This window comes from Schistocerca piceifrons, chromosome 2, assembly GCF_021461385.2.
Source record: "Schistocerca piceifrons isolate TAMUIC-IGC-003096 chromosome 2, iqSchPice1.1, whole genome shotgun sequence".
Taxonomy (NCBI): domain Eukaryota; kingdom Metazoa; phylum Arthropoda; class Insecta; order Orthoptera; family Acrididae; genus Schistocerca; species Schistocerca piceifrons.
This window is the reverse complement of record NC_060139.1, coordinates 246,656,040-246,682,798: the sequence shown is the minus strand read 5'-3', so window position 1 is coordinate 246,682,798 and position 26,759 is coordinate 246,656,040. Positions and strand designations below refer to the sequence as shown.

Sequence of the window (26,759 nt, the reverse complement as noted above, 5' to 3'; positions counted from 1 at the left end):
AAATCTCGTTGTGATACGCCCACGTCTGTGATTGCCTGGACGTCTGCGAAGACTTTTTCAAAATGTTGGAACCATTTCATTCCGGCCGAAGGCGACGTTGCATTTGGTCCATATACTGACAGAATGTCAAGGTGAATCGACACTGAGGCGACAAAAGTCATGGGATAGCGATATGCACATAATACGATAGCGGTAATATTGCTTTCACAAGATATAAAAGGGCAGTCGATCGGCGGAGCTGTCATTTGTACTTACGTAATTCATGTGAAAGATCTCTGACGTGATTATGTCCGCACGACGGAATTAACAGACTCTGAGCGCGGGATGGTAGTTGGATATAGGCTCATGGGACATTCCATTTCGGAAATCGTTAAGCAATTTAAATATTCCGAGATCCACAGCTTCAAGAGTGTGCAGAGAATACCAAATTTCAGACATCACCTCTCACCACCGACAACGCATTGGCTGGTGGCCTTCATTTTACGGCCGAGAGCACCGGAGTTTTATTCACTGTGAATGTGGTTCGGTGGAACCTCTACCAGGCACATAAGTACGATTTGCAGTATGTAAATGTAGATGTAGAGCTGTCAGTGCTTACAGACAAGTACCACTGCATGAAATAACAGGAGAAGTCAGTGTGGGATGTGCGACAAACATCTCCGTTAGTACAGTGCGGCCAAATTTGGCGTTAATGGGCTATGGCAGCAGACGACCGACGCGAGTGCTTTTGTTAACAGCACGTCATCGCCTGCAGCGCCTCTCCTCTCCTTGGACTCTAGACGACCGGAAAACCGTTCCCTTGTGACGTGAGTCCCGATTTCAGCTAGTAAGTGCTGTTGGTAACGTTCGAGTATGGCGGCGACCCTACGAAGCCGTGGACCCAGGTTGTCGACAAGGCACTGAGCAAGCTGGTGGTGGCTCTATAACGGTATGGGCTGTGTTTACATGGAACGGCCTGGATCTTCTGATACTACTGAATCCATCATTGACTGGAAATGCCTATATTTGGCTACTTGGAGACCATTTACAACCATTCTTGGGCTTAACGTTTCTAAACAAAGACTGAATTTTTATGGATGACAATGTACTATGTCACGGGGCCACAACTGTTCGCGATTGATTTGAACAATATTATGTACAATTCGAGCTAATGATTTGGCCACCCAGATCGCCCGACATGAATCTCATCGAAAATTTATGGGACGCAATGGAGAGGTCAGTTCGTGCACAAAATCCTCCACCGGCACCAGTTTCGTGATGATGGGCGGCTATAGAGGCAGTACTGCTCAGAATTTTTGCAGAGGACTTCCAACGAGTTGTTGAGTCCAATACCACGTCGAGTTGCTACACTTCACCAGGCACGATATTAGGTATCCCATGACTTCTCTCAGCTCAGTATATGTGGAATTTAACGTTGCGGGTAGTTCGTCTTTGAAGTACGTTTTCAGTTGCCGTGCCATGGCGTGATGCGCCAGTTACCCGCACCGCATCAGACTGTGTCTGTATGTAATGCACTTACTCTCTTCTGATGGTTCCCATTCTTGTTGCGTAATAGTCTTAGCGTGGACGACATGTGTAAATTACTTTTCCAAGTCCCCTTGTAGCTTTCGCTTTGTTAGATAAAAGTTTCCGTAAGGATTAAACACGTGACTGAAAATGTGTGTTACTTTCTTTTTGACATCTCGCACAAATATTTCTTATTGCGTCCACATCCGGGAATATATCAAACTTTTCTCTGCCGTTAGTGTTTACGCTTTAGTAAAAGAAATTTAATTCCCATTGCGGACCCAGTCTGCCACGTTTTGCTGTAAAGCGAAGGTAGTCACCGTGTAGCTACAATCGAATTTTTCGTCGTAAACACAAAGGGGCAACTGCAGTTGACGCAGAGTGCTACAAGGAATAGTTTTGTAATCATATTTCGCTCTCCATCACAGAGAACTATTTGGAACTCGTGGAAAGTAAACTTTAGTTAATAACAGCTTTTGGCATCGCGGAGCGGACAAGCTTTCCCATATTGAGGTTTGATAAATCTGTAGACCGTGTCGACGCTTTTACATCACGCTACCGTCATATTTCTCTGTAGCGCTGCCCAATCACCGTAGAAAGATCTCAGGGGTAATACGTTGCTTCGGTTGCAGTTACGCGTCGACGAAAATACTTATACGGTGGGAGTCGTTTATCTAGTCATAAAGAGTAAGAGGTTATCCTTTGTGTCTCGACATTTTGATTTTACCTTGTTATACCATTAGCTTCAAATGTCTCCTTCAGTAGTACAACACGCCAAAGCGCCGCTTTAATCTGAGGTATATTTTTCAGGTTTTGGTACTCTATTTGTCGCGAAATAAATGGCGGGTAAGTCTCTCAAGCGTCATCTTTTTCATAATGAAGACAAATTAACCATTAGAAAGCGGATGACGCAGGGGCAATCTAAAAGTTTCCGTTTGAGGGCGTTGCTGCAGCGTATATACAACCCAGTTCCAAGATGCTACTTCAGGTGGGTGTAAAATGAATGTGCGCAACGGAATATAACAAACGCTAAATGAAGATTTGGCCCTTTCTGACTACCCCCTGAAGCAGACCGTAGCATCTCTTAATTCTCTAAATTACAGTCTAAATATAAATGAATAATGAAGGCAACTAATCCTACTAAATGATAAACGTTGTTCCTGCTAATATATTTATTGTAGATTAAAAAACCTTCAGATCACAAAGTTTACATTTCCTAAGTAACATTACTAATCAATTGCCCAACTCTGCCCCTTATTATGACTTCGCGGTCCAACATCAGTGACGCGAAAAGACTGACATCATCTACGTACCAAACACTAGAAAACACTACTTTCAAAGATGATCTACGGTGGTGTGGAACCTCAGTGGAAATAGGCTAACGTCATCACAATTGTTTAGCTTTTATAGCGCTAATAAGCCGAAGCAATTTGCAATATCACTGTATGTACTGCGTCCGGTGTGTCGAAGTGATGATTCCCGTACTCGTCTGCGACAATGAAACAACTCCATCCACAAATAAAAAATCTGTCAAACACTAGGATGGCAGAAGGTGGTCCTCTGACTAATATATTGTAATACTGTCTTCTCCTCTTTGTGGTCTACAGACGAGAAACGCCAACTCCCAACCACAAGGACGGAGTTCACATAACGTCTCAATTTAAGTATAGGCAGAAGAAGTGCTCTCAGTCACTGAACGCCGCGTACTCAACGACGACTTCCAACCCAGAGGCGAAGTCCAGAATCGTATAAGTTCACAACAGTACAGTGCCTAACCGTTCTAACTATAAAATCTCGTGAGAACAAAGACAAAAAGTCCGTCCATACCAACAAGAAGCTGATACTGAGCGACTGTCACACACGGGAGCTCAAAACGGAAAACCTCTTCTCTCTACCGCTGGCCTCCCAGCAAGGCTCGGCTCCCCACCATCATAATTCCGAAAACGAATCATATTCCCGAAACGACGGAATATTCTCCCTCGCTACAGATTATTCTGAACGCCAACCAACAATATTTTAGTCTTTTGTCGTCCAGCGTGGAAAGTTTGCGAGGAAAAACCTATACTCGTACACTGGTGCGCTTCTGAGTAAAAATCCTTGGAAATAACCAAGCCTGAATGGTTTCCAGCGTGCTGCTTCTTCGTTTCTCTCACCTGCGTCCAAGATTTCCGTAGTTTCCGAAGTATAATCCTTCCAGTTCAGCAGAATAACCAGCTGGTCGCGACTCTATTGTGCTCCAGCGCTTAGGTGCTACGACGTCTGTCTCCTACTTCCTTTGTTTAAGCAGGACCAACACACCTGTGTGGGCACTCCAGCCAGGACTTGATTTCGGTCTGCCGTTTCATGCATAAGCGTTAACAATTATTTACAAGACGTATGTGGCAATGTCAGTATTATATATTCGTATATACGATGTACAACCTATCACATGATACATAATTGTTTGTAGATCATGGCAAAGTATATGGATGAGTGCTTGTAACGTGTGAAATTATAGCCACCTTACACAGTGTGACTCCGATGCAGATATATAAGCAAAGAAATGCAGGCAAGGAGTTTGTCTGGTTTTAGAACGGAAATTTTTTAATCGTCCCTTATATTTGTTAAAGAAACGTAGGAATTTACCAGTTTTCCGTTGCAGGTGGAAAACGTACAAGGGGTGCAATGTATTTGGGCCAAGTTGTTCATAGGTACCTGGATACCACTATGTAATGCAGAATTGACCACTAAATGTCACGAGACGCGGACCCGCCAGTGTAACAGAGGTAGGGGTGTCGTGCTGTCGTGGAGAAGCAGTAACACCAGAGTGATATAGTCGGGAGAGATCAGTGTCCTCGACCTCGGACTAGTCGTTGGATGCCGCATTAGGAAATCTATGGGAGACATTTCAACCCTTCCAAAGTTGCCAAAGTCGACTGTTGGTGATGTGATTGAGAAGTGGAGACGCGAAAGGACTACCACAGCTAAAGCAAGACTATGAAGACCTCATGTACTGACGGACAAGAGCGTCAAGCATTGCGGAGAGTGGTTATTAAAAACCACATGAAATCAGAGGAAGTCCAGCTAGCACAGTGTTTGAAAAGAATGTGGTACAGTAGTCTGACAGCTCCTCATTGACCACACATTTGTGTAGTAAATGCTGAGCGACACTTGAGATCGTGTGCAGAGTGACGCCAAAGGACAGGGGATGACTGCAATCGAGTGGTTTCGAGTGATGAGTCAGGCTGTAACATGTAGGTCTGGCGAATGTCTGGAGAACGTTACCTGCCATCATGTATAGCTCCAGCAATGAAGTATAGAGGAGACAGTACTACGGTATGAGGGTGTTATGCTGGGACCAAGGTAGCCCCTGCAGGACGGCAACCCATATTACACACAGAGGACGGAGTTGTGTACGTCCAAGGCGTACCAAAAGCACCATGGTAAACACCGGCTACTTACATACAAGATAATGGAGTCAGACATTCCGAGCACTACTTCGTGTAGGGGGAGCTCCGGCCACGGCCTGCAGGTAGTATCACTACGCCAAAACCTGATTGGCTGGAGACAGCTATTTAGGGGCTAGAACCAGCCCCGGAGTTCAGTTCTCTCTGGATGCCGACCTCGTGGTCTTCGACCACTGAAGATTACGTCTTCGTCTCTGAATGGGGCTTTTACTAGTGTGTGAGCGTTACCCTAAACCTTTGTGGAAAACTAGAAATGCACTTTCGTTTGCCTCAATTAGGAGACTTTTACTGGCATCGTTATTGTTGCCTTGTAAACTTACAAAAATAAAAGTTGTGTTTTGTGAAAAATTGCGTATTGTCGATCACAACAGAGGGTATATTTCTTGGTTAGGGTGCGGTCCCCTTATTGCGCTTAACAGGAGACGAAGTGTGGAAGGATATGAACACATTTTACAGTACAGTGTACTGCGTATAGTAGAGAAATAGTTTGGAGACGTTGATGGTTTGTATCAGCTGACAGTGCATCCTGTCATAAAGCAGCTTCTGTGATACAACGTTGCTGAAACACGCTGGCCTGCCCAGAGCCCCGACTCGAACCAAGTGGAACACTTTTTGGATGAGTTAGAACGTCGGCTTCGTTCCTTACACCAACGTCCAACATTAGTACCTTTTCTGGTTTCGGGACTTGAGGAAGAATAGGCTGCCACTACTCCACTGACATCTCGTAGAACATGTCGCCAGCTGCGTTCAAGTCATCGTAAAGACGATGGTGGACACATCCCGTATTAATGACCATTGACAGCTGTCAACATGCTTTTGATCAAAGACTGTTTTGTTGAAGCAAATTTTCCTTCTTAACTGAGCAAAACCACTTGCTGAATCTAGTCCTAGACTTAATTTCAGGTGGGCTTGTACTGAATTACCAGTCTAGACGTTCATATTTTGAAATTTTAGAAAGCATTCTGTAATTGGAGAAAAGCAGCGATCTATATCTACGCGATTGCTCTGCTATTCACAACAAAGTGCCTGGCAGAGGGTTCAATGAACCACCTTCAAGCTGTCTCTCTACCGTTACACTCTCGAACGGGGCGCGGGAAAAGCGAGCACTTAAGTTTTTCTGTGCGAGCCCTGATTTCTCTTATTTTATTAGTATTAAAAGCCAAAAACCAAATAAAAGCAGTCTCGATCGCGTTTTCAGACTTTTATTTGTTAACAACCAGTTTCGGCCCTTTCCTCAGACCATGCGTTTCCCTGCCATTGCGGCTGCTGGTGGCGGCAGGCGAAGCGAGATCCGTAGAAGGAAGGAGCGGTGACGTCCTTACATCTACGGATCTCGCTCCGCCTGCCGCCACCAGCAGCCGCAATGGCAGGGAAAGGCGTGCTCTGAGTAAAGAGCCGAAACCGGTTGTTAACTAATAAAGGTATGAAAACGCGATCAAGACTGTTTCTATTTAATTTTTAGTTCAGATTTTGGTTATCCTTAGACACCAACCAAGCCGGGCTACCATGTGCTGGGACGCGTGTATGAACTCTTGCGCGTGTTCAAATGAAGAAGAAGGATGCCCCAAATACTTAAATTCAGATTTCTATTCCTACACAAGACTGATTGCCTAGTTGCAAATAACACTCTAGTGTATTTTATTTGTAATATTAATTTTATTTCGATGTCTATAATTTTGTTCACATATTTTCCTCCAAAGAAGTATCGGTGTGTAATGACACAATCACAGCCGGATTCCTTACACACTGCAGAGCAGTACCACAGATTTTTATCACCAGTTTCTCCGAAATAGAGGCAAACGTTACAGTTCGCTGAAAATTTGGAAGGGCTTCTTCTTCGTCAAAGACGAGCACCTTGATACAGAAAACGTCCTCCTTCACGTTGGATGGCACCGAGGCAGGATGGAAAACCTCTGAGGATCGAAAGATTTATCTCTTTTAAATGTTTTCTATGTGCTAGCAGGTAAAGCTTGACTGCTTTTTTCAGCAGTTTGTGAGGAGATGTTTAGTAATTACCGTTCGCTCTGAGATCATAAAACTCGGGGACGCGGGCTGCCTAGAGTCTCATTACAGTTTCTATTGTTCATTTGGGAATTTGGAAATTTGTGGTAAGTACCTATGAGACAAAACTGCTAAGGTCATTGGTCCCTAGGGTTACACGCTACTTAATCTAACTTAAAGTATATCCAATGTAGAGGTTAAATTTCTCTTATGGGATAGCAACACGTTGTCTTCCACTCAGCTGTCAGTATCTGTTTGATGATTTATTAACAACTGCTCTTTTACTTTAAGTGTCGATGTGCTACTTATGGTTTTCTGCAATGAATTCTTGGTTGCAACCGTGCTTTTATGAGGGCTATACGCAGCAATGTGAAATTTCTTAGTTCTTTAAAAGATAATGGAACGTAATCGAGTTAAATCAGATGATGCTAAGGGAATCAGATTAGGAAAAAAGGCTCTTGAAGTTGTAGATGAGTTATGGTATTTGGACAACAAAATAACTGATGATGGCGGAAGTAGAGAGAATACAAAATGTAGACGCCGTCAGAAGAAAACCGTTCCTGAAGAATAGAAATTTGTTGGCATCGAATATAGATTTAAGTGTTAGAAAGTCTTTTCTGGAGGTATTTGTCTGGAGTGTAGCCGTGAATGGGAGTGAAACATGGACGATGAACAGTTTAGACAGAGAATAGAAGCTTTGAAAATGTAATGCTACAAAAGAATGGTGAAGATTCGGTCGTTCACCTAACTAATGTGGAAGTACTGAATAGAATTGTGAAGACAAGAAATTTGTGGTACAACTTGACAAGAAGGGATGGGTTAATAGGACACATTCTGAGAAATCAAGAAATCACCAATTTACTATTGAGGGAAAGTGTGTGTGGGGGGGGGGGGGGGGTAAAAGTCGTAGAGACCAAGGGATGAATATAGTAAGCAGATTCAGAAGGATATGAATTGCAATAGTTATTTGGAGGTGAAGAGGCTCGCACAGGATAGAGTAGCATGGAGAGCTGCTTCAAACCAGTCTTCGAACTGAAGACCACAACAACAATCGAATTCCCACGCGCATGAAACACCCATGTTGTTAAAAATTATCCCATTCCATCTTGACGTGGTAGTACAGTAACCTTCTATTACTACTATTTAAAGAACACTTGTAGGTAGCAGAACGTTCTTTAGTAACATAAGAACATCAGGTTATGTTAAGAAACCAGAAATTCTCTGCCCTTGGGGCCGTCTTACTGTACGGCTGATTGCTGTTTGCATGCCAGATCGTTTTCTGCGTTGCTACGCCTGTCGTCACCTCCACGAGATTGCTTTTTAATACGTTTTATGCGGTAACATGCCTTCTTCACGAATGCTTTTTGGTGGAAAATTTCTGATTTTTTTGACATAACCTGACGATGCTCTATCCGGGAGAAATGCACCGTTCTTATGTTAAGGAAGAACATTCTGCAACCTACTTGTTTATGAAATAGTAGGCTCACGTTGTTCTAACTCGGTAATCGTAAGCCATATGTGGCGCAGTCATATGAGAATTACCTTTGAACAGTTCTTATAATGCTATAAACATTTGTACAACCAATATAGAGAACTATTTACATTCTCTCGAAGAATCTAGTTTTTCTCCTAAGCAATGATAGAGTGTTTTGAGTATCTTCAGTGGTGAATTTAGATACTATTCGTAAAATAGGTAGCGAATAAATTTAGTAGTAAAGAAATAATTAATTAAACTGTCACGTCTGAAGCTGAAGTTTTACTAATGGAACAGCGAAAATGTGGTAAGCGAGAAACCTTTTTCCTTTCATTATTTTATGCTGAGCGTCAGTAAAAAAATGGTTTCGGAAAGGTTTGAAATTATGTGCAACGTTTCTTTGGAGTCGCTAAATGCTCTCGTTCTGAAACACTATACAGATTCTGGGTATCTTCAACTTTTATAGTCCTGTCTTCCTCAGTTGCGTGTAATATTACGGTATATTAATAATTTTTACTTATGGACCGTCTGACAGCAACTGAATAAAACACAATTTTAGTGCCATACGCATTTCGCCTTTATTTTCTGCAAGGCATCATCAGTGGCAGATTGCGTGGACAATTTCCGACATATTACGCTCCTGTTGCATTTTTGGTGTTGCTCTTCTTCTTATGAACACCAATTTGCGATTTTTTTCCCCATTCCACACTATGCACTGAACGCTTGTTTTAAAGCAATATGTAGGAAATTGTTCACGCAACCTGCCACTGATGATGCCTTGCAGAAAATAAGGGCGAAACGCGTATGGCACTAAAATTGTGTTTTATTCAGTTGCTGTCTGACGGTCCATAAGTAAAAATTATTAATATACCGTAAGATTCTGGGTAGTTTGCGCAGCGTGACTTAAAGTTCCTCAAGACACATGCACAGTTTCTAACTTTAACAGTGACTTTTTGTGTTAAACTTTAATGAGTAAATTATGACGGCATTTTACATTTTTATATTCTGACAATGATTATATGACGCCGAAAATCAAATACTTGTTGCCACTGGATGGATGTGATCGGCTGCGCATATAACATACGACATAGGATAGTTAACGTTTGAATGACGTCTACTAGTACAATTCCTGTATTATTGATTTCTCCGTGTTTGGAGAGCGCTGTTGTATATTCAGTAAATGAAGTGCCGCTCCAATTGCCGATATGTACTTTAAGTCAATGATCAGTTTCGGACTTCATATCCACGCCACTTTCAAGTGGATGTGAGACTGTAACTGCGTAATGTGGCAGATATATAGATATTTTATGTATTAAGAGTTCCAAAACGAAGCTTATACATATATAGAATAAGTACAGAAAGAATACATGCTGGTTACAAACAGTCTGAAAAGCTTTTAATGATGTTTCAGAGTAAGTTATACTAAGAAATAATTATTAAAAAAACTAAACGTTGCACTGTTTCTGACTTAATTAGCATTTAATTTAGCTAATCAGGCCTTTTCGCGCTCAAATTCAAGCGGCATGCCAGTGACAACTTGTGTCAGTTGCTGTCATAGCGTAGCCTTAGATGACAGCGTACGCGACTGGTCAGTCTTTGCCTCTGGTTGGATCATTGTCACCGTCCCATTTCCAAATTCTGTATCGCTCTCTCGTTCGATTTTAGGAAACCAAATTAAGAACAAGTTTGGCGAGATCGTCTCTGGCTACGTTTCCCACAGATAATTCATTCCCTAAAATCAGTCCTATGTCGCTGCTCGCTTTTGTAATCACTGAAAAAGACCACGTACATTCTCACTCAGTGAAATTTCATTTCGTTTCCTCCACCCTTCTAGGTGATTCCATTTTTTGTCAAGCAGTGTAAAACCATCTTCAGGCAGAAGGATGTGCCACCTGTTAAACTGTGAGAATCTGACTCAAAGCCTGTGGCCAAAGAGGAGTGAAATTACATTCAGCTTATGGTAATATTTTTAATATTTTTGTGCCACAGTCATGTAATAGTGTTTGAATGAAATTTCCGCCATATGACTATAAGAATTTCCTTATTTTATATTACTGTCATAATTTTGGGCTTAATCCATTATCAAGAACAACAACATTTGGGCGTAATTATATTGTATAAAGTAAAGCCATTATCAAAATCTTTTGAACTGCGCCTCCCACCGTGTGGATAAGTACAAAATCACCTAACTGCATGGCAGACAGTTAGAAAACCTGTTTTCTAGCCATAGAGGAGCTGTGTCACAGTAGCTGATGGTGCCCAACATGAAAACACAGAGTTAGAAAATGTATTACTTTACTGTAACTTGACTTAACAATGAACTAAAAAACATTTTAGTTCAGTGTAACGTACAATACAGGGTAATTTTTTCCACCATGTACAAACGCTACGGATCCATCGATGAGTGGATACGGAACAAAGAAGGTCTAATGAACTTATAGTTTCCATGCCAGAGACCATTTATTCAATCATACTTTGTTACAGAGACTGTGGTCTAATACGAGCTGTACCATGCAGTTACAGTATGCATGGTTCCCTCCTAGAGGGTGGTACTATAGCTCATAGACCATACCCTAGTGCCCTCTCCTGCCATAGTATTGGTAACGTTGTGTTCGATTCACTTCTCTTGCTGACTCACCTTGTAGTGGATGTGATGCAGCGTTGTACACAATTGTTCCGCAATCGAATCACGAGCTTCCCGACGTGGTGTTTGCTTATGGAAAGGCAAACGGCATCGGGCGGCAAGCAGCAAGGTTGTGTATAACTGCCGTCAACAACCGCAGCATTCTACATCTACATCCATACTCCGCAAGCCACCTGACGGTGTGTGGCGGAGGGTACCCGGAGTACCTCTATTGGTTCTCCCTTCTACTACAGTCTCGTATTGTTCGTGGAAAGAAGGATTGTCCGTATGCTTCTGTGTGGGCTCTAATGTCTCTGATTTTATCCTCATAGTCTCTTCGCGAGATATACGTAGGAGGGAGCAATATACTGCTTGACTCCTTGGTGAAGGTATGTTCTCGAAACTTTAACAAAAGCCCGTACCGAGCTACTGAGCGTCTCTCCTACAGAGTCTTCCACTGGAGTTTTGCAACAGTGTTTCGCCGCTTATCTGAGACAGGACCGTAAATCATGAAGGACGTACCTGAAATGTTTGGCCACCAGACTTGGAGGAAAATGTGATTACCACCGTGTAAGGGGCGACCGCCATTTCAGTACCACGTAGTTCGCGCGCCAGTACAGTGTAACCCAGACGACCGTGTGGAACATTCTCCCCGACGGTTGTTGCTACCCTTATCACTTATAGCGTGTGCAGGGCTGAACTGTTGGCATTTCTTGCGGGTGACTTTGCCTCCCCTGCTGGAAGAAGTGTCACTGATGATGATTCGAATAGTTTTGTGGCTGCTACATGATGGTTCTCCAGCCCACTTCCCTGTTAACGTCCGGACTCGCCTCAATCATGTCTTCACTGAACGATGGACCGAACGAGGGGATCCAGTTGCATGGCCTGCTCGTCCACCGTATCTTAACCCGTGCGACTTCTGGTTATGGGGCCACTCAAAAGCATCCAGATGTGGAGACGCTGGAGCAGCGTATTCATGCTGCTTTTGACGCGGTTCGGGTGCAGCCTGGCCGAGACAGAACATGCCACGGCGCGTACACGCTCGCGTTGAGGCACATGGAAACAATATTCAACACATACTGTAGCTGCATGGTACAGCGCGTATTAGACCGCACTCTCTGTAACAATGTATGGTTGAATAAATGATCTCTAGCATGAAAACCATGCATTTCCGGACGTAAGTTCATTAGACGTTTTTCTTCCGTACCCCCTCATCGATCAATCCGGTAATAATAAATGTTGGACTTCGCCGTCTTTTTACGAACGCCTGAAAACTATTTTTGTGGTCACCCAGAAAGCGATGGAGAACATATTGACCATAGCTTCCTGTCTGCAAGTCCTTATTCTCCTCGTACTCACTGAAAGAAATGTTTCTACTCTCTACTTACGCAACGGGATCAGGAACTATGATTATGAAGAACAGTTTTGAGTTCTAAGTGATCAATATATCCAATAAATTTTTAACACGCACAAAATGATAATATTCGTGATATTAATAATAATAATGATGTCTCTATCGTAAACGGCACTATGATCAGTCCAGAGGTGAGCTTTACAGTAAGTTCCAATTAAACGGTCTTTTGCCCTGACTTCTAATAAAGTTCATTGCTCGGCAAAAAAAAGTGGGGAACAATCTCACCACTTGCTACGCAATTTTGTTAACATTACGGGCGGCACCAGAACAGTTACTTCCGTGAAATCTAAACGATCTTGGACGGTGGACAGACCTAGCGAGTCCACTTACAATTTGTACCGAAAACATGCGTTTAGCAACAGACTGGCTGTGGCGTCATCCGAGGCAGCGCGTAAGCTGGCGTTCGACTGTCGCGGACCGACTGATAGCTGGGTGCGAAGTGAAGTTTTCACTGCCTCTCAGGCCGTATTTATATATGGGAGCAGCGGGCGGCCGAAGGGAACATCTGCCGTCATCTGCTGTATGCCCAGGTAGTAGCACCTAAATCGCCGCTTTCTCGGACACTTATTGTGAATTAATTTACAATCTTCGTAATTTTTATATGGAAGGAGTAAAGCTGGTTTTAATTACAGAAAAAGTTTCATCTCGACTGCATTTAAACTTTGCCGGCTGGAATTTTTAGAACGGAACCGTCAGTAGAACATGACCTTGAAATATGTCTTTAAGGCCGCGCTGGATTAGCCGAGCGGTCTACGGCGCTGCAGTCATGGACTGTGCGGCTGGTCCCGGCGGAGGTTCGAGTCCTCCCTCAGCCATGGGTGTGTGTGTTTGTCCTTAGGATAATTTAGGTTTAAGTAGTGTGTAAGCTTAGGGACTGATAACCTTAACAGTTAAGTCCCATAAGATTTCACACACATTTGAACATATGTCTTTAAGAGACCTTGTACTGATTATTATTTACATCAAAGTCTTGAAACTTGTTATAGTTTCGTTATTTAATGGGTTTCATAAGGGGTTGGGTTTCATATAAATAATACTTAATCAATCACAAATAAGGAAAATTTTGTTCCAGATTTTGTTTTTAGTTAGTTACTTGAAAACTGTTGGAGGTAGCTTAATGGGGCCACATAGTTAATGTTTTTTTATCGAACTGACGCATCATACCAATTTTCACCTGTCTAAGTCTAACATTTGGCGCCTTCAATGTCCGCCCCCGTTAGCTGAGTGGTCAGTGCGGCGGAATGCCACACCGAGGGGCCCGGGTTCGATTTCAGGGGCAGGAGATTTCATCCGCTCAGGGACTTGATATTGTGTTGTCCTTATCATTATTTCATCCCCATCTCCGACGCGCAAGTCGCCCAATGCGGCGTCGAATGCAATAAGTACTTGCCCTCGGCGGCCGAACTTCGCCGAATGGGGGACTCTCGGCCCGCAATGCAGTACGCTCATTTCAATTTTTCAGCGCCTTCAACTTTTAAGTAAAACACCGATTTTGACCAAATTATTAATCTAATCAAGTTGAGACTTTTAACAGTTCATTCTGACACACATTTGCACATCCTGAACAATTTTTGGCTTTCTAACTTGTTTCTTTAGCGCCACATATTTTTCTTCTTTAAACGATGTATTTAGAGAAACATATTCATCTGATCACTCCAGATTTAACAATTTAAACATTAATATACTGAAGCATATGTTGACAAAGTTTAGAAAAGCTACTTTAATTTTTAATCTTATTCGCAGAGTATGTCGCAATACTTGTATGCTGCGCACAGGCGTGTTGTGATGAAACGACTCTAGGCTACGCGCAAATTGAGACGCGTATAGCACGTGTGACGTGACACGACACTATAACGGGCACGTTCCGCACGTGTCGCGCGTTTCAGCGCATATTGAGACGCGTACACATACTTTGCACGCGGCGGTTGGCGACGCTCTGCGCTGACAGAAACAAAGCGCGCGCGCACTTAATCTTTCTCAAACGATTTTACAAGAACTATTCAGTAAAAATATTTCATTTTTATCTTGCTCGTAGTGTTATATGTCAACTTAGTGGCGAAGTTGGTAGAGCACTTTCTCGCGAAAGGCAAAAGTCCCGAGTTCGAGTCTCGGTCCTGCACACAGTTTTATTCTGCCAGGGAGTTTCATACCAGCGCACACTCCGCTGCAGGGTGAAAATTTCATACTGCATTACTTGTGACTGCTTTTCGACTGTTTCTAGCTTGTAGTGGAAATGTCCACATGTACACAGCGTAATGTCTCTTATTACATCCATATCCAACTAACGATAGTGAAACTTATGTACTTCATTTCTTGGACGCTTTTTACCAGATGCTCAAAGGGGTCATATCGGTGGAAATTACGGCTTTTCGACTTTTTGCAACAGATCGTAGAGATACGTCAGCATAACAGGCAGCAAGTAGATAACCTTGTTTTACTTTCCGGCCTTGTTTCAAAATCACGCGATTTTATAACATTTCTTAGTTCCTTATTCACTATCTTCACGATGAATTGTCTGTCCCTTCTTAGTATCTGAAAACATTGTGGAGGGAGAAGATATAATCCCAGTGGCTAATGGCTCACCAGTTATTGAACTGTGCATTGTTTTTGACAAAAGAATAAACAAAAGAAAATAACTGTAAGATATATGTAACTGAAAACTATTATGTACTTACGAAAAGAGATGAGGTGCTTAAACGGCGAAAAACGAAACACTACTCAGTGATGATAAAATTCCGTATACAGCAAGGCCATATTTTTCGGATGGGCAATACTTCCACTGCCCATATGTGCCATGCCGAAGTGAACATACGGCAGGGCTGCCTTCCCGCTCTCCGCCTCATTCTACCCGCGTGGCGCGAGAAACTGTGCCACAACCTGGCGCAGGCGTGCGTCGCGTCCCAGTCGCGATCCAGCCGCGTCGCGTCGCAATTTGCGTGTCCCATTTGAATCTGTGAAGTTACAAAAATGCGCGCTGCGCTGCGTCGCGCCACACGCGATATACGCTCCTCAACTGCGCGTAGCCCGTAGCAGTGAACTGGGATAAGACCCAGCACACTCGCTCGCCTCTGTCACAAATGATACTACGTTTTTTCGCCACAGGTGGAAAAAATCACCATGTACGTTATAGTAAAGCTGGCTTTTTTATCTTTTTCTTCTTCGAGCAGCAATCGTCTGACGATGAAACTGCCGGTTCGAAACCGGTAACGGCTCTATTTGTTATCTACAAATAGCATTATTGGCTGTTCCTTTTTTTTTTTTTTACTTCTTTGGTAGAGTTTAACCGGTGATTTCTACTTGTATTAACACCCTGGGCAACTGCTCCTCTGCTTCTTGCTACGATGAGTTTGCAGTTCTGCAAAACAGACAGAAATGCCGTGTGTTCAGTGGTGCGGCTGAACAGGGGCGTGTTGTGTGTGCGGTGTGCAGGTGCCGGTGCAGCTGCTGGCGCCGTCCGTGGTGCGCTGTCTGCTGGAGGCCTGGCTGCGCGAGATCGGCTTCGTCGTCTGCTACGGCGCCATCATCCTCAAACTCTACAGGTGAGACCCGCAACGAGACCGCCTCCTTATTCACGCTCTTTGCTATTGACTTATCTTGACAAGTTTTTGGAGCAGGTGGGTGTGATGCGTACTTTTAAGCCAGTTTTACACGATCGACTTCCTACTGACTACTCTTGACAGGTGAGAGTCTACAGCAGCGCCCCTGGCGTTTATTACTGTTCTGAATCTCGTCTGTCGTCGACAGCGGCTGTTCGTCAGGAGCGCCCCAGGGAAGTGTGACAGGACCACTGTTGTTCTCTATATGGGGCGTTACGGAAGTGATGGTCAATAATTCACATAGAAAGTACAGGCCAAAAGTAGCAAAAAAGCTCCAAGAAACATGGGTCCTCAAAACAACCGTTGTCGAGATACCTTTTCTGCTGCGGTTAATCAATATCTAGGAACACTTAGCATCTCTAAAAGTTAAAGTTGATGTTCGAAATTTTGTCCAGGCGTCTGAATGCAACATTGAACTCGTTTCTGAAATGAGTTGCGAATCCTCTAAGACAGATCTGGGGAATTCTGTAAAAGCTATAAGGCTGCTTCAATCCGCAATCTTAATTCCTGAAGACAGTTGACATCGATAGCGTAGACCAGGCTTCTGACATGACGCCACCCAATGTAGTCTTCAGTCTGGAAGCGCGCTGCTGCTACGGTCGTACGTTTGAATCCTGCCTCGGGCATGGATGTGTGTGATGTCCTTAGGTTAGTTAGGTTTAAGTAGTTCTAAGTCTAGGGGACTGATGACCTCAGATGTTCAGTCCCATAGTGCTTGGAGCGAGCGATTTGAACCATTTGAAAGAAATCCATGGATTGGAAACCATGTCAAAGGCCCTCCTCTAACCAGCCAATGTCGACCATACATCATAGTTAGAAGCCGGTGCATTCCTAAATGAAAATGTACTGGAGCACCGTCATGCACGAACCGCATATTCAGGTGTTAGTTCAGTGGGCCATCAGCATTTACACCTGGAACTAAGGTCCGCAGAAACCGCATGTACTGCTGTCCGGTTAGTTTCTATGGTACGAATTGTGATCCTGCCCAGACGTTCGAAAAATGACGCTTTTGATGTCGTGATACGTGTGTTGCATTAAGAATGATATCGGCGCAAATGTGACAGGTTTGATAGTTAAAAATCCCGCCTCGGGTAAATCCAGCCTCATCGGTGAACAGAATACTGCTTACAAACAAGGGATTAAGGGTACACTGGTATTGCACCCAGTGGCAGAAATTCTCTCTAGGAGGGATACGTGGATTGTTGAGGGCTTGCACTCGCTGGAGATGATATGGATAGAGTACTTGCCGATGCTACGGCTCAGGACTCGCCCCTGGGTAGCAATCCTGCGTGTTGAAGTAGTCGGTCGTTGGTGTACATTGCGTAACACCCTTGCCTCAACATCGGATTTTATGGATCTGGTGCGCGAAACTCCCGGTTTCTCTAAGGCGCTGATGTAACTGTCTAAATGTACGCCTGCCGGGCTGCCTGCAGAGAGGAAAAGCTTCATACAATAGTGCAGCCTCAAGGGCACTGCCATTCGCTTTTCCACACATGAAGTGCACGTCAGCGTAGCGTTTATTGGTGGAACTTCTGTCCATGAAGCCTTCACGTTCGTAATTGATTGTGAGGCCGGTACGGTACAGTGCACGGAGGGGGAAACAGGTAGCCGACTCCAGGCCTTGAGATATCAACGTAAATGCCGAGGTACCCAGTGGCGTCCACAGTTGGTTTCCATTTCAAGTTAATGCGATACCTCGGCAACGGGTGATTCGAAAATCCATGTTTTTTGGAGCTCTTTAGCTGTTTTTGGCCTGTCCTTTCCATGTGTGAATTATTGACTATCACTAGTGAGAAAACCTGTTGTAACCTCCCCACAAAAATTTAAAAAAGATGACAACATTTAATAGAAATGGGAGCCAAGCGTAACCTCCCTAGCAATTAAATTTAATGACAATAAAAAATGAGAATCGCTATCTGACTCTGGTGTAAGCTCCCACAAAAATATAATAAAAGATAATTCAGTGCAAATGAAACTTCAGTGACAATGAAAATTCAATTAAACCGAAATATCGGTCTTTGGCCCTGTGCAAAAAAATCATAATTAATTTCTTACCTCATTCAAACTGCATGTCAAATTTCTGCTCTCATTGTTGGCCACGGCTTGGAGGAAATGCATTGCAAATAATATTTTTTTTTTTTTTAAATTTAACTGAAACTTTTCTTTAAAGGAAATGAAGGAGATCGTTGGTTCAGTTAAAAGGTTCTTTTCAAAAAAATTGCTTTGAAATCAAAATTATTATTGGGGCGATTATTGCACAAATTAGTTACAGTTAATTTACATTATTAGCTGAGCGCATTTAAAAATAATATACCTCGTCCTGTATCTTGACCAGAATGCCATGTCGACGCTCGCCGACTCCTCACACACAACTGCACTCGACTGCTACTACCGACATGCTGCACTGCTCACAGACTGCCCACTGACAGACTGCTCGCAACTGTACTGCACGACTACTACCGACCGACGACTGGACGCAACTGAACTGAGCTACTGCTACCGACAGAGTACTGCTCGCAACGACTACTGACAGAGTACTGCTCGTAACACTCGCGCGGTCAAGCGCAGACTAACTACGATAAAAGGCTCTCTGGTCAAAGATTTTATCATGCCTCACCATCGCTGCTACGTTACATACGTGTTTCACTGTATACAGAAATGATTTGGCGGACAGTTTGGGCATCAATGTGCGGTTGTCTGCAGATGATGCTGCGGTGAGTGTAGGAAGGTACAAGACGACTTAGACAAAATGTCTAGTTGGTGTGATGAATGGCAGGTAGCTCTAAATGTGGAAAAACGTATGTTAATGAGAATGAGTAGGAGGAACAAACCTATAATGTTCGGATACAGTATTACTAGTGTCGTTTAAATATCTGGGCATAACGTTGCAAAGTGAGATGAAATAGAACGAGCATGTGAGAACTGTGGTAGGGAAGGCGAATGGCCGACTTCGATTTATTGGGAGAATTTTACGAATGAGTGGTTCACCTGTAGGGCTCTGGTGTGACCTAATCTTGAGTACTGCTGTAGTGTTCGGGATCCGTACCCGGTCGGATTGAAGGAAGACATCGAAAAGAAATTCCGAGGCGGGCTGCTAAATTTGTTACCTGTAGGTTCGAACAACACGTAAGTGTTACGGAGACACTTCGGGAACTCAAATGGGAATCCCTGGAGGGATTTCTTTTCGGGAAACACTACTGAGAAAAAATAGAGAACCGGCTTTTGAAGCTGACTGCCGAACGATTCTACTGCCGCTAACATACATTGAGCTTAACCATAAGATTCGAGAAATTAAGGATCAAACGGAGGCTTATAGAGAGTCGTTTATCCCTCGCTCTGTTTACGACTCGAACAGGAAACGAAACGAATAGCCGTGGTACAGGGTACCCTCCGCCACACACCGCATTGTGGCTTGTGGAGTATCTAAGTGGATGTAGATGTAGATGTCTGGAGTTGTCGCTGTATGCGCAGCAGCGCTAAAACTGCCTATGTTGTTAGAGCTGTCCGCTGTGCAGTTTGGCTCCTGAACGGAGGAAGTGAGGTTATGAGCGGATACCTTTTTTTAAGATAGAATCGATATATAGCAACAAAATGTAGAAAGAAGCAAACATACTAGAGTTTATTAATGGCTAAAGCAAAATTCATGGTAGATGTTAAAGGTCTTGTGATGAATTCCTTACACTACTGAGAGCTGATAAAATAGGAGAAGCGTCGTTGAAGCATTTTAAAGTACATACATTTATTTTCTTTCGAAAATATATACCCACCAACACATTGAGCAATATCTAAAACGCAGTAAATAGCATCTTTTTTACTTTATCCTCTGTAAATTGTTTTCTTGCTAAATGCCAAATATAACCGAAAATTATTTTCCTCGTCAAATAATTCTGATTTTTCCACTGTTGAAATAATTTTCATTAAAACATGGTGATCTACTTACGTTCTTATTTATGCATAGTATAGACTTTGTAAAGTGTAAATACCGTGTTCACTTTCAGATATTCCGTCTCTCTTGTAGAAGAACAATGGTAGGAAAAAGACCAAGACCTCTTGCAACCTTGTCAATGAGTCACTGAAACAATGCAAACAACGCAGTAAAGACTAAAAAGACACGAAAGCAGAAAATTCATTTCTGTAATAGGCGTGAACTGACAAGTTCTGTTGATTAACCAATAGTTAGTGAGACCGCAGCTCGTGGTCGTGCGGTAGTTTTCTCGCTTCCCGCGCCCAGATTCCCGGGTTCGATTCCCAGCGGGGTTAGGGATTTTCTCTGCCTCGTGATGACTGGCTGTTGGGTGTTGTGTGATGTCCTTAGGTTAGTTAGGTTTAAGTAGTTCTAAGTTCTAGGGGACTGATGACCTTAGATGTTAAGTCCCATGGTGCTCAGTGCCTTTTGAACCATAGACAGTGAAACCCAGGTAACAGGTTCAGAAAAGGAAAGGATCAAACATTAACACGTGGAAGGGAGACCCAACAGATAGTTCGTCACTTTCACCAAATTAACATGTTAAAAAAACATACTGATCAATTAAATTCCAGATTAATAACATGAAAACCACTAGAATTATAGTGACATATATGTGAACTTCTGAGCTCTGGTATTTTTCTGTCTATTTGACAGAGTGTGATGTCGCAGGGCACCATGCTTTCGTAGAAGCTCAAAGGAAGGTTGTAGGCACTTCTGAGTCAAATTTCAATCATATGCGTCACAACGGCAGACAGTTAGTGTGTTTCAAAAAAGTGATCCTTTAACTGTGTTGCACAGTGTAAAATAGTCAGATCGTCTGCTAAATGTGAGCAGTACTAATACTTGTTCTTCCTTATTTATTTGGTACCTCAGTTTTATTGTTCTAAAAGTCCCATGTATCTAGGAAACATTAAAAGCAGAGGTGACAGCAAGTTATTTCCGGCGGCGGAGGAACGAGGGGAGCCAGTAACATAAAGTAACAGCCACTCTCGCAGAAATTCACCCTAGGTCGAGACTGAAGGTTACCGGAATTTCTCGGGTGAAGATCGGAGTACGCCATACCCAGAGAACATCCACGTTTAGGTCTTCACCGTCTGCCGGACTATAAAAAAGGTCGAATAATTCGACTGAGGGACATGGTGGCAGATTTCACAGACAGTCGCCCGCAGTGCGATGACTGCATAACAAATGATGACGAGATGGACTCAGGACAACACTGTGGCAAAGAATCAGAACTTGCATGTCCACCTAGAATGCGTATTACCGTAGAGCAGGTTATGATGAATGGAGGGATGACAACAGCTGAAATCCCTCCCAAAAATGATGGTAGTGTGTCGCCAGGAACCGTTTGAGAGAGATTACTGGAAGCTAGTTGAGATCTCGAGCTGCCATTTGTCGTTTACTGCTGACACTACACGACGCACAATGAAGTCTTACATCATAGTGAACTGGATCATTACATGGCATTCTGTGGTGTTCAGCGATCAGAATCGTCTGTGTTTGTGGCGGTCTGGTCGACGCCAGTGTGTCCATAGACGATCTGGTGAAAGGACACAGGAAGCAGCTGTTCTCGAGACCCATACTTCTGCAACTTCTGAAATTATTGTATGGTGAGGTAGTTGATATGAAAATAGAACCGATTTGGTAATTTCTGAACGGAAGCTGAATGCTGCTAATGTACGACAAGACGCGCTATCATCATACACTCAGGTGAGGAAAGTCATGGGATACCACGTAACATCGTTTCGGACCTCTTTCTGCCCAGCGTACTGCAGCGACTCGACGTAGCATCGACTCAAAAATTCGTCGAAATTTCCCTGCAGAAATATTGAGGAATGCTGCCTCTATAGCTGTCCATAATTGCGAAATTGTTGCCGGCGCAGGATTTTGTGCCCGAACTGACCTTTCGATTACGTCCCATGGATGTTCGATGGGATTCATATCAGACGATATGGGTGGCCAAATCAGACGCTAGAATTGTCCGGAATATTCTTCAAATCAGTCGCGAACAACTGTGATCTGGTGGCATGGCGCATGGTCATCCATAAACATTCCAACGTTGTTTGGAAACATGACATCCATGAACGGCTGCAGATTTCTCCAAGCAGCCCAACATAATCATTTCCTCCAGTCCATTCCATATAAACACAGACCACAGCATTATGGAGGCAGTACCAGCGTGTACAATGCTTGCTGACAACTTAGGCCCTTGTCTTCGTGGGGTCTGCGCCATACTCGAACATTTCCATGAGGCTTCAGCAACTTAAACCGGGACTCATCGACCAGGGGACAGTTTTCTGTCGTCTAGGATCCACATGCATTGGCCACGCGTCCAGGAGAGGCGCTGCGTCCGACGTCGTGCTGTTAGCAGAGACTCTCGCGTCAGTCGTTTGCTGCCGCAGTTCATTAACGATAAATTTTGTCGTGCTGTCCTAACGGACATGTTCGTTGTACGTCCGTAATTGATTTCTGCAGTTATTCCACGCAGTGTTGCTTGACTGTTAGCACGGACAACTCGATCTTTAAGTGAAAGCCGTCGGCCCCTGCGTTGTACGTGGTGAGAGATAATGCCTCAAATTTGGTATCTTTGACACACTCTTGACACTGTGGATCTGGGAATATTGAAATTCCTAAGCATTTCCGAAATGGAATGTCCAATGCGTTTAGGTGTAACACTCATTCTGCTTTCAATGTCTGTCAATTTCCGTCGTTGGGCCGTAATCCCTTCGGAAACTTTTTCACATGAAACACCTGAGTGCAAATGGAGCTCCACCAATGGAATACCCTTTTATACTTTACGTACGTGGTACTATCGCCGTCTGTACATGTGCATATCGGAGTCCTATTACTTTTGTCATGGTCAGGGTACAAAATAACAGGATAATGCGAGACCACACACTACAGTATACATCGCAGAAACTAAAACTAAACTAAATTTCGTGCGAACAGGTCTTGGCAGGCCCAATGGTACCGACCGGCCGCCGTGTCATCCTTAGTCCACAGGCGTCACTGGATGCGGATATGGAAGGGCATGTGGTCAACACACCCCTCTCCCGGCCGTGTGTCACTTTACGCGACCAGAGCCGCTACTTTTCAGTCAATTAGCTCCTCAGTTTGCCTCGCAAGGGCTGAGTGCACCCCGCTAGCCAACGGCACTCGACAGACCGGACGGTCACCCATCCAAGTGGTAGCCCAGCCCGACAGCGTTTAACATCGGTGATCTGACGGGAACCAGTGTTACCACTGCGACAAGGCCGTTGGCAGTTTACATCGCAGGCAAATCTTTAACTGTGCTGCCCAGTTCTTTGACTTGTTACCCATCAGCATGTCTGCAGTGCAGTGAGAAGACATACACTTCGTCAGGGGCCTTCAGCTAGCAGTCTCCATGAACTGACGCAGTACATGTTTCAGGCGTGGCAACAAATTTCCCAGTGTCTGATTCAGAGGTTGTTTGCTCACATGCCACAACAAACGAGTGCTCGTACCTATGGCATCGCACCTAAAATGGCTCTGACCACTATGGGACTCAACTTCTGAGGTCATCAGTCCCCTAGAACTTAGAACTACTTATACCTAACTAACCTAAGGACATCACACACATCCATGCACGAGGTAGGATTCGAAAATGCGACCGTAGCGGTCGCGCGGTTCCAGACTGTACCTGAAACTGATGTTGATACTGGACATGATTTAATAGGAATACACTTCATCCCTTCTACATGAGTCGATGAGGCTCTATCCAAGATGAGATACTGCCTCATTCCCACCAAAGAAACCGTTGACACGGTCACAAATTTCATTTGGTACCCCATATAATCGTTGGTGAGGGGTTGAGTGAAATACTATTTGCAAGCCAAGATATACTACATCACTGCCCTGACGCATCGCTTTGAACATAGCCTGCAGTGTCTTTAAGAAATTTGGAGCAAAGTATTCTGAGAAGTCCAGATGAGTATTTTGGCTGCTGTAAGCCGGTTCCAGCAGGGAGGCAACTCCGGCGCTCTGCTGCGCAGGATCCTGATCGAGTTCCGGACGCGCAAGGCCCACCGCTGGGTGGTGCGCGACAAGGACCTGCTCAAGTACCTGTCCGGCATGGTGGTGGTGGCGCACGGCTACATGGCCGCCTGGACCGCCTCGACGCTCAACTTCCTGGCCGACGGGCACGAGCTGGTGGCCCGGGGGCGCACGCCCGACGGCCGACACTTCCTCACCTGCCGCGCCCTCTGGTGGGACTACGTCACCGAGGCCGGTAAGCGGCGCCGCTCCTGCGTAACATGTCTGTTCCCCAGTCGCCATCTACTAGTGTGTACTTGGTACTAGAGTCTTGGTACTATACTACTTAAACATTCTCTCATCATATAAGGTTTACATAGTAAAAATCACTATTTTTACTTATTTTGATCTTTCCAAGACGTTTAACTGTGTAGATGAAGTTACTCTTTTACACTAAGTTTAGTATTATCGAACTGATGGTTACAAAAACAACTACACTACTGGCCATTAAATTTGCTCCACCACGAAGATGATTTGCTACAGACGCGAAATTTAACCGACAGGAAGCAGATGCTGTGATATGCAAATGATTAGCTTTTCATAGCATTCACACAAGGCTGGCGCCGGTGGTGACACCTACGACGTGCTGATATGGGGAAAGTTTTCAATCGATTTCTCATACGCAAACAGCAGTTGACCGGCGTTGCCTGATGAAATGTTGTTGTGATACCTCGTGTAAGGAGGAGAAATGCGTACCATCACCTTTCCGACGTTGATCAAGGTCGGATTGTAGCCTACCGCGATTGCAGCTTATCGTATCGCGACACTGCTGCTCGCGTTGGTCGATATCCAATGACTGTTACCAGAATATGGAATCGGTGGGTTCACGAGGGTAATACGGAACGCCGTGCTGGACGCCAACGGTCTCGTATCACTAGCAGTCGAAATGACAGTCATCTTATCCACAGGGCTGTAACGGATCGCGCAGCCACGTCTCGATCCCTGAGTCAACAGATAGGGACGTTTGCAAGACAACAAACATCTACACGAACAGTTCGACGACGTTTGCAACAGCATGGACTATCAGCTCGGAGACCATGGCTCCGGTTACCCTTGACGCTGTATCACAGACAGAAGCGCCTGCGATGGTGTACTCAACGACGAACCTGAGTGCACAAAATGGCAAAACGTCATTTTTTCGGGTGAATCCAGGTTCCGTTTACACCATCAGGATGTTCACATCCGTGTTTGGCGACATCGCGGTGAATGCACATTGGAAGCGTGTAATCGTCATCGCCATACTGGCGTATCACCCGGCTTGGTGGTATGGGGGCCATTGGTTACACGTCTCGGTCACCTGTTGTTCGCATTGACGGCACCGTGGACGTTACATTCCAGATGTGTTACGACCCGTGGCTCTACCCTTCATTCAATCCCTGCGAAACCCTACATTTCAGCAGGATAATGCACGACCGCATGTTGCAGGTCCTGTACCGGCCTTTCTGGATACAGAAAATGTTCGACTGCTGCCCTGGCCAGCACATTCTCCAGATCTCTCACCAATTGAAAACGTCTGGTCAATGGTGGCCGAGGAATTGGCTCGTCACAATACGCCAGTCACTACTCTTGATGAACTGTGGTATCGTGTTGAAGCTGCATGGGCAGCTGTACTTGTATACGCCATCCAAGCTCTTTTTGACTCAATGCCTAGGCGTATAGAAGGCCGTTATTACGGCCAGAGGTGGTTGTTCTGGGTACTGATTTCTCAGGATCTATGTACCTAAATTGCGTGAAAATGTATTCACATGTCAGTTCTAGTATAGTTGTCCAATGAATACCCGTTTATCATCTGCATTTCTTCTTGGTGTAGCAATTTTAATGGCCAGTAGTGTAGTTTGAATCATATGTAGCAAACAGATTGCAAAACGTTCTGCTGACTAAGTGAAACACATCTCGAAGGAGAGACAATTTTAATGACTGTTGCGAAACCCCCACTCGTACTAAACCTCCAGAAATGTCTCACTTCATCCAGTGAGTCCGTAGATGATGGTGTAACGAGTGTACAGTAAATTTTTCCACGGTTTCCCACCAGAATTTCGTGATAATTAAGCCAGTCTGTCCTTGAACTGACTTAGTGAGCCCCTGCGTAGGAATTCTTCCCACCTATTATTTGGAGATGCTCTCGTAGTTTTATGTCCCCTTGCCGTAGTAGCGCCGTCGGATACTGAAAGTGCATTACTACTGTCTATGTTTTATCTAATGAGGCCCGAAGAAGCTTTTTTGTGCAAATAATTTTTACATGGGACGACATTATGGAGCGTTTATTTAAGAAACACTGTAAAATGAACTTGTTCCCACTGATTATAAGCTAACTGTGAACGTTAAGAGAGAATAGTTTACCGCATGATCAGATAGAAAGGTATCCTGTCGACGACTGCAGACTATGCCACCCAGTCTATAACTTGAGCTTACAATCGGTCTGGTTCGTAAGAGATCGTACATCTTCGGCTACGCCAAAGTTATTCATTTATTTATCAATATCAGCGTTTCCTGGCATTGTAAACTTACTCAGAGGTTTTGTTTATGACCTGTAGACTCCTCCTAATGTCTGAGTGGCAAAGGGCAACATTTGTTTCTAAATATTCATTAATAACAGCTACTTGCTTCTCGCCGGAATAAATGTACTTCACCTGCGTATCTCTTTTCTGAGTTCACTAGCGACTTCTGCATCGGTACCTC

General features: G+C 44.1%; 1 protein-coding gene and 1 pseudogene across 1 annotated transcript in view; one reads left to right on the top strand and one right to left on the bottom strand.

The window, feature by feature from the left end:
• LOC124775294 (probable G-protein coupled receptor 158) overlaps positions 1-26,759 on the top strand; it is a 227,814-nt gene that overhangs the window by 80,935 nt on the left and 120,120 nt on the right. Inside the window, exons 4-5 of the mRNA XM_047250132.1 lie at positions 15,894-16,003; positions 24,041-24,276. Coding sequence (XP_047106088.1) covers positions 15,894-16,003; positions 24,041-24,276 — 346 coding nt within the window. The remainder of the gene's footprint in view (positions 1-15,893; positions 16,004-24,040; positions 24,277-26,759) is intronic.
• On the bottom strand, positions 23,172-23,289 carry LOC124778413 (annotated as a pseudogene).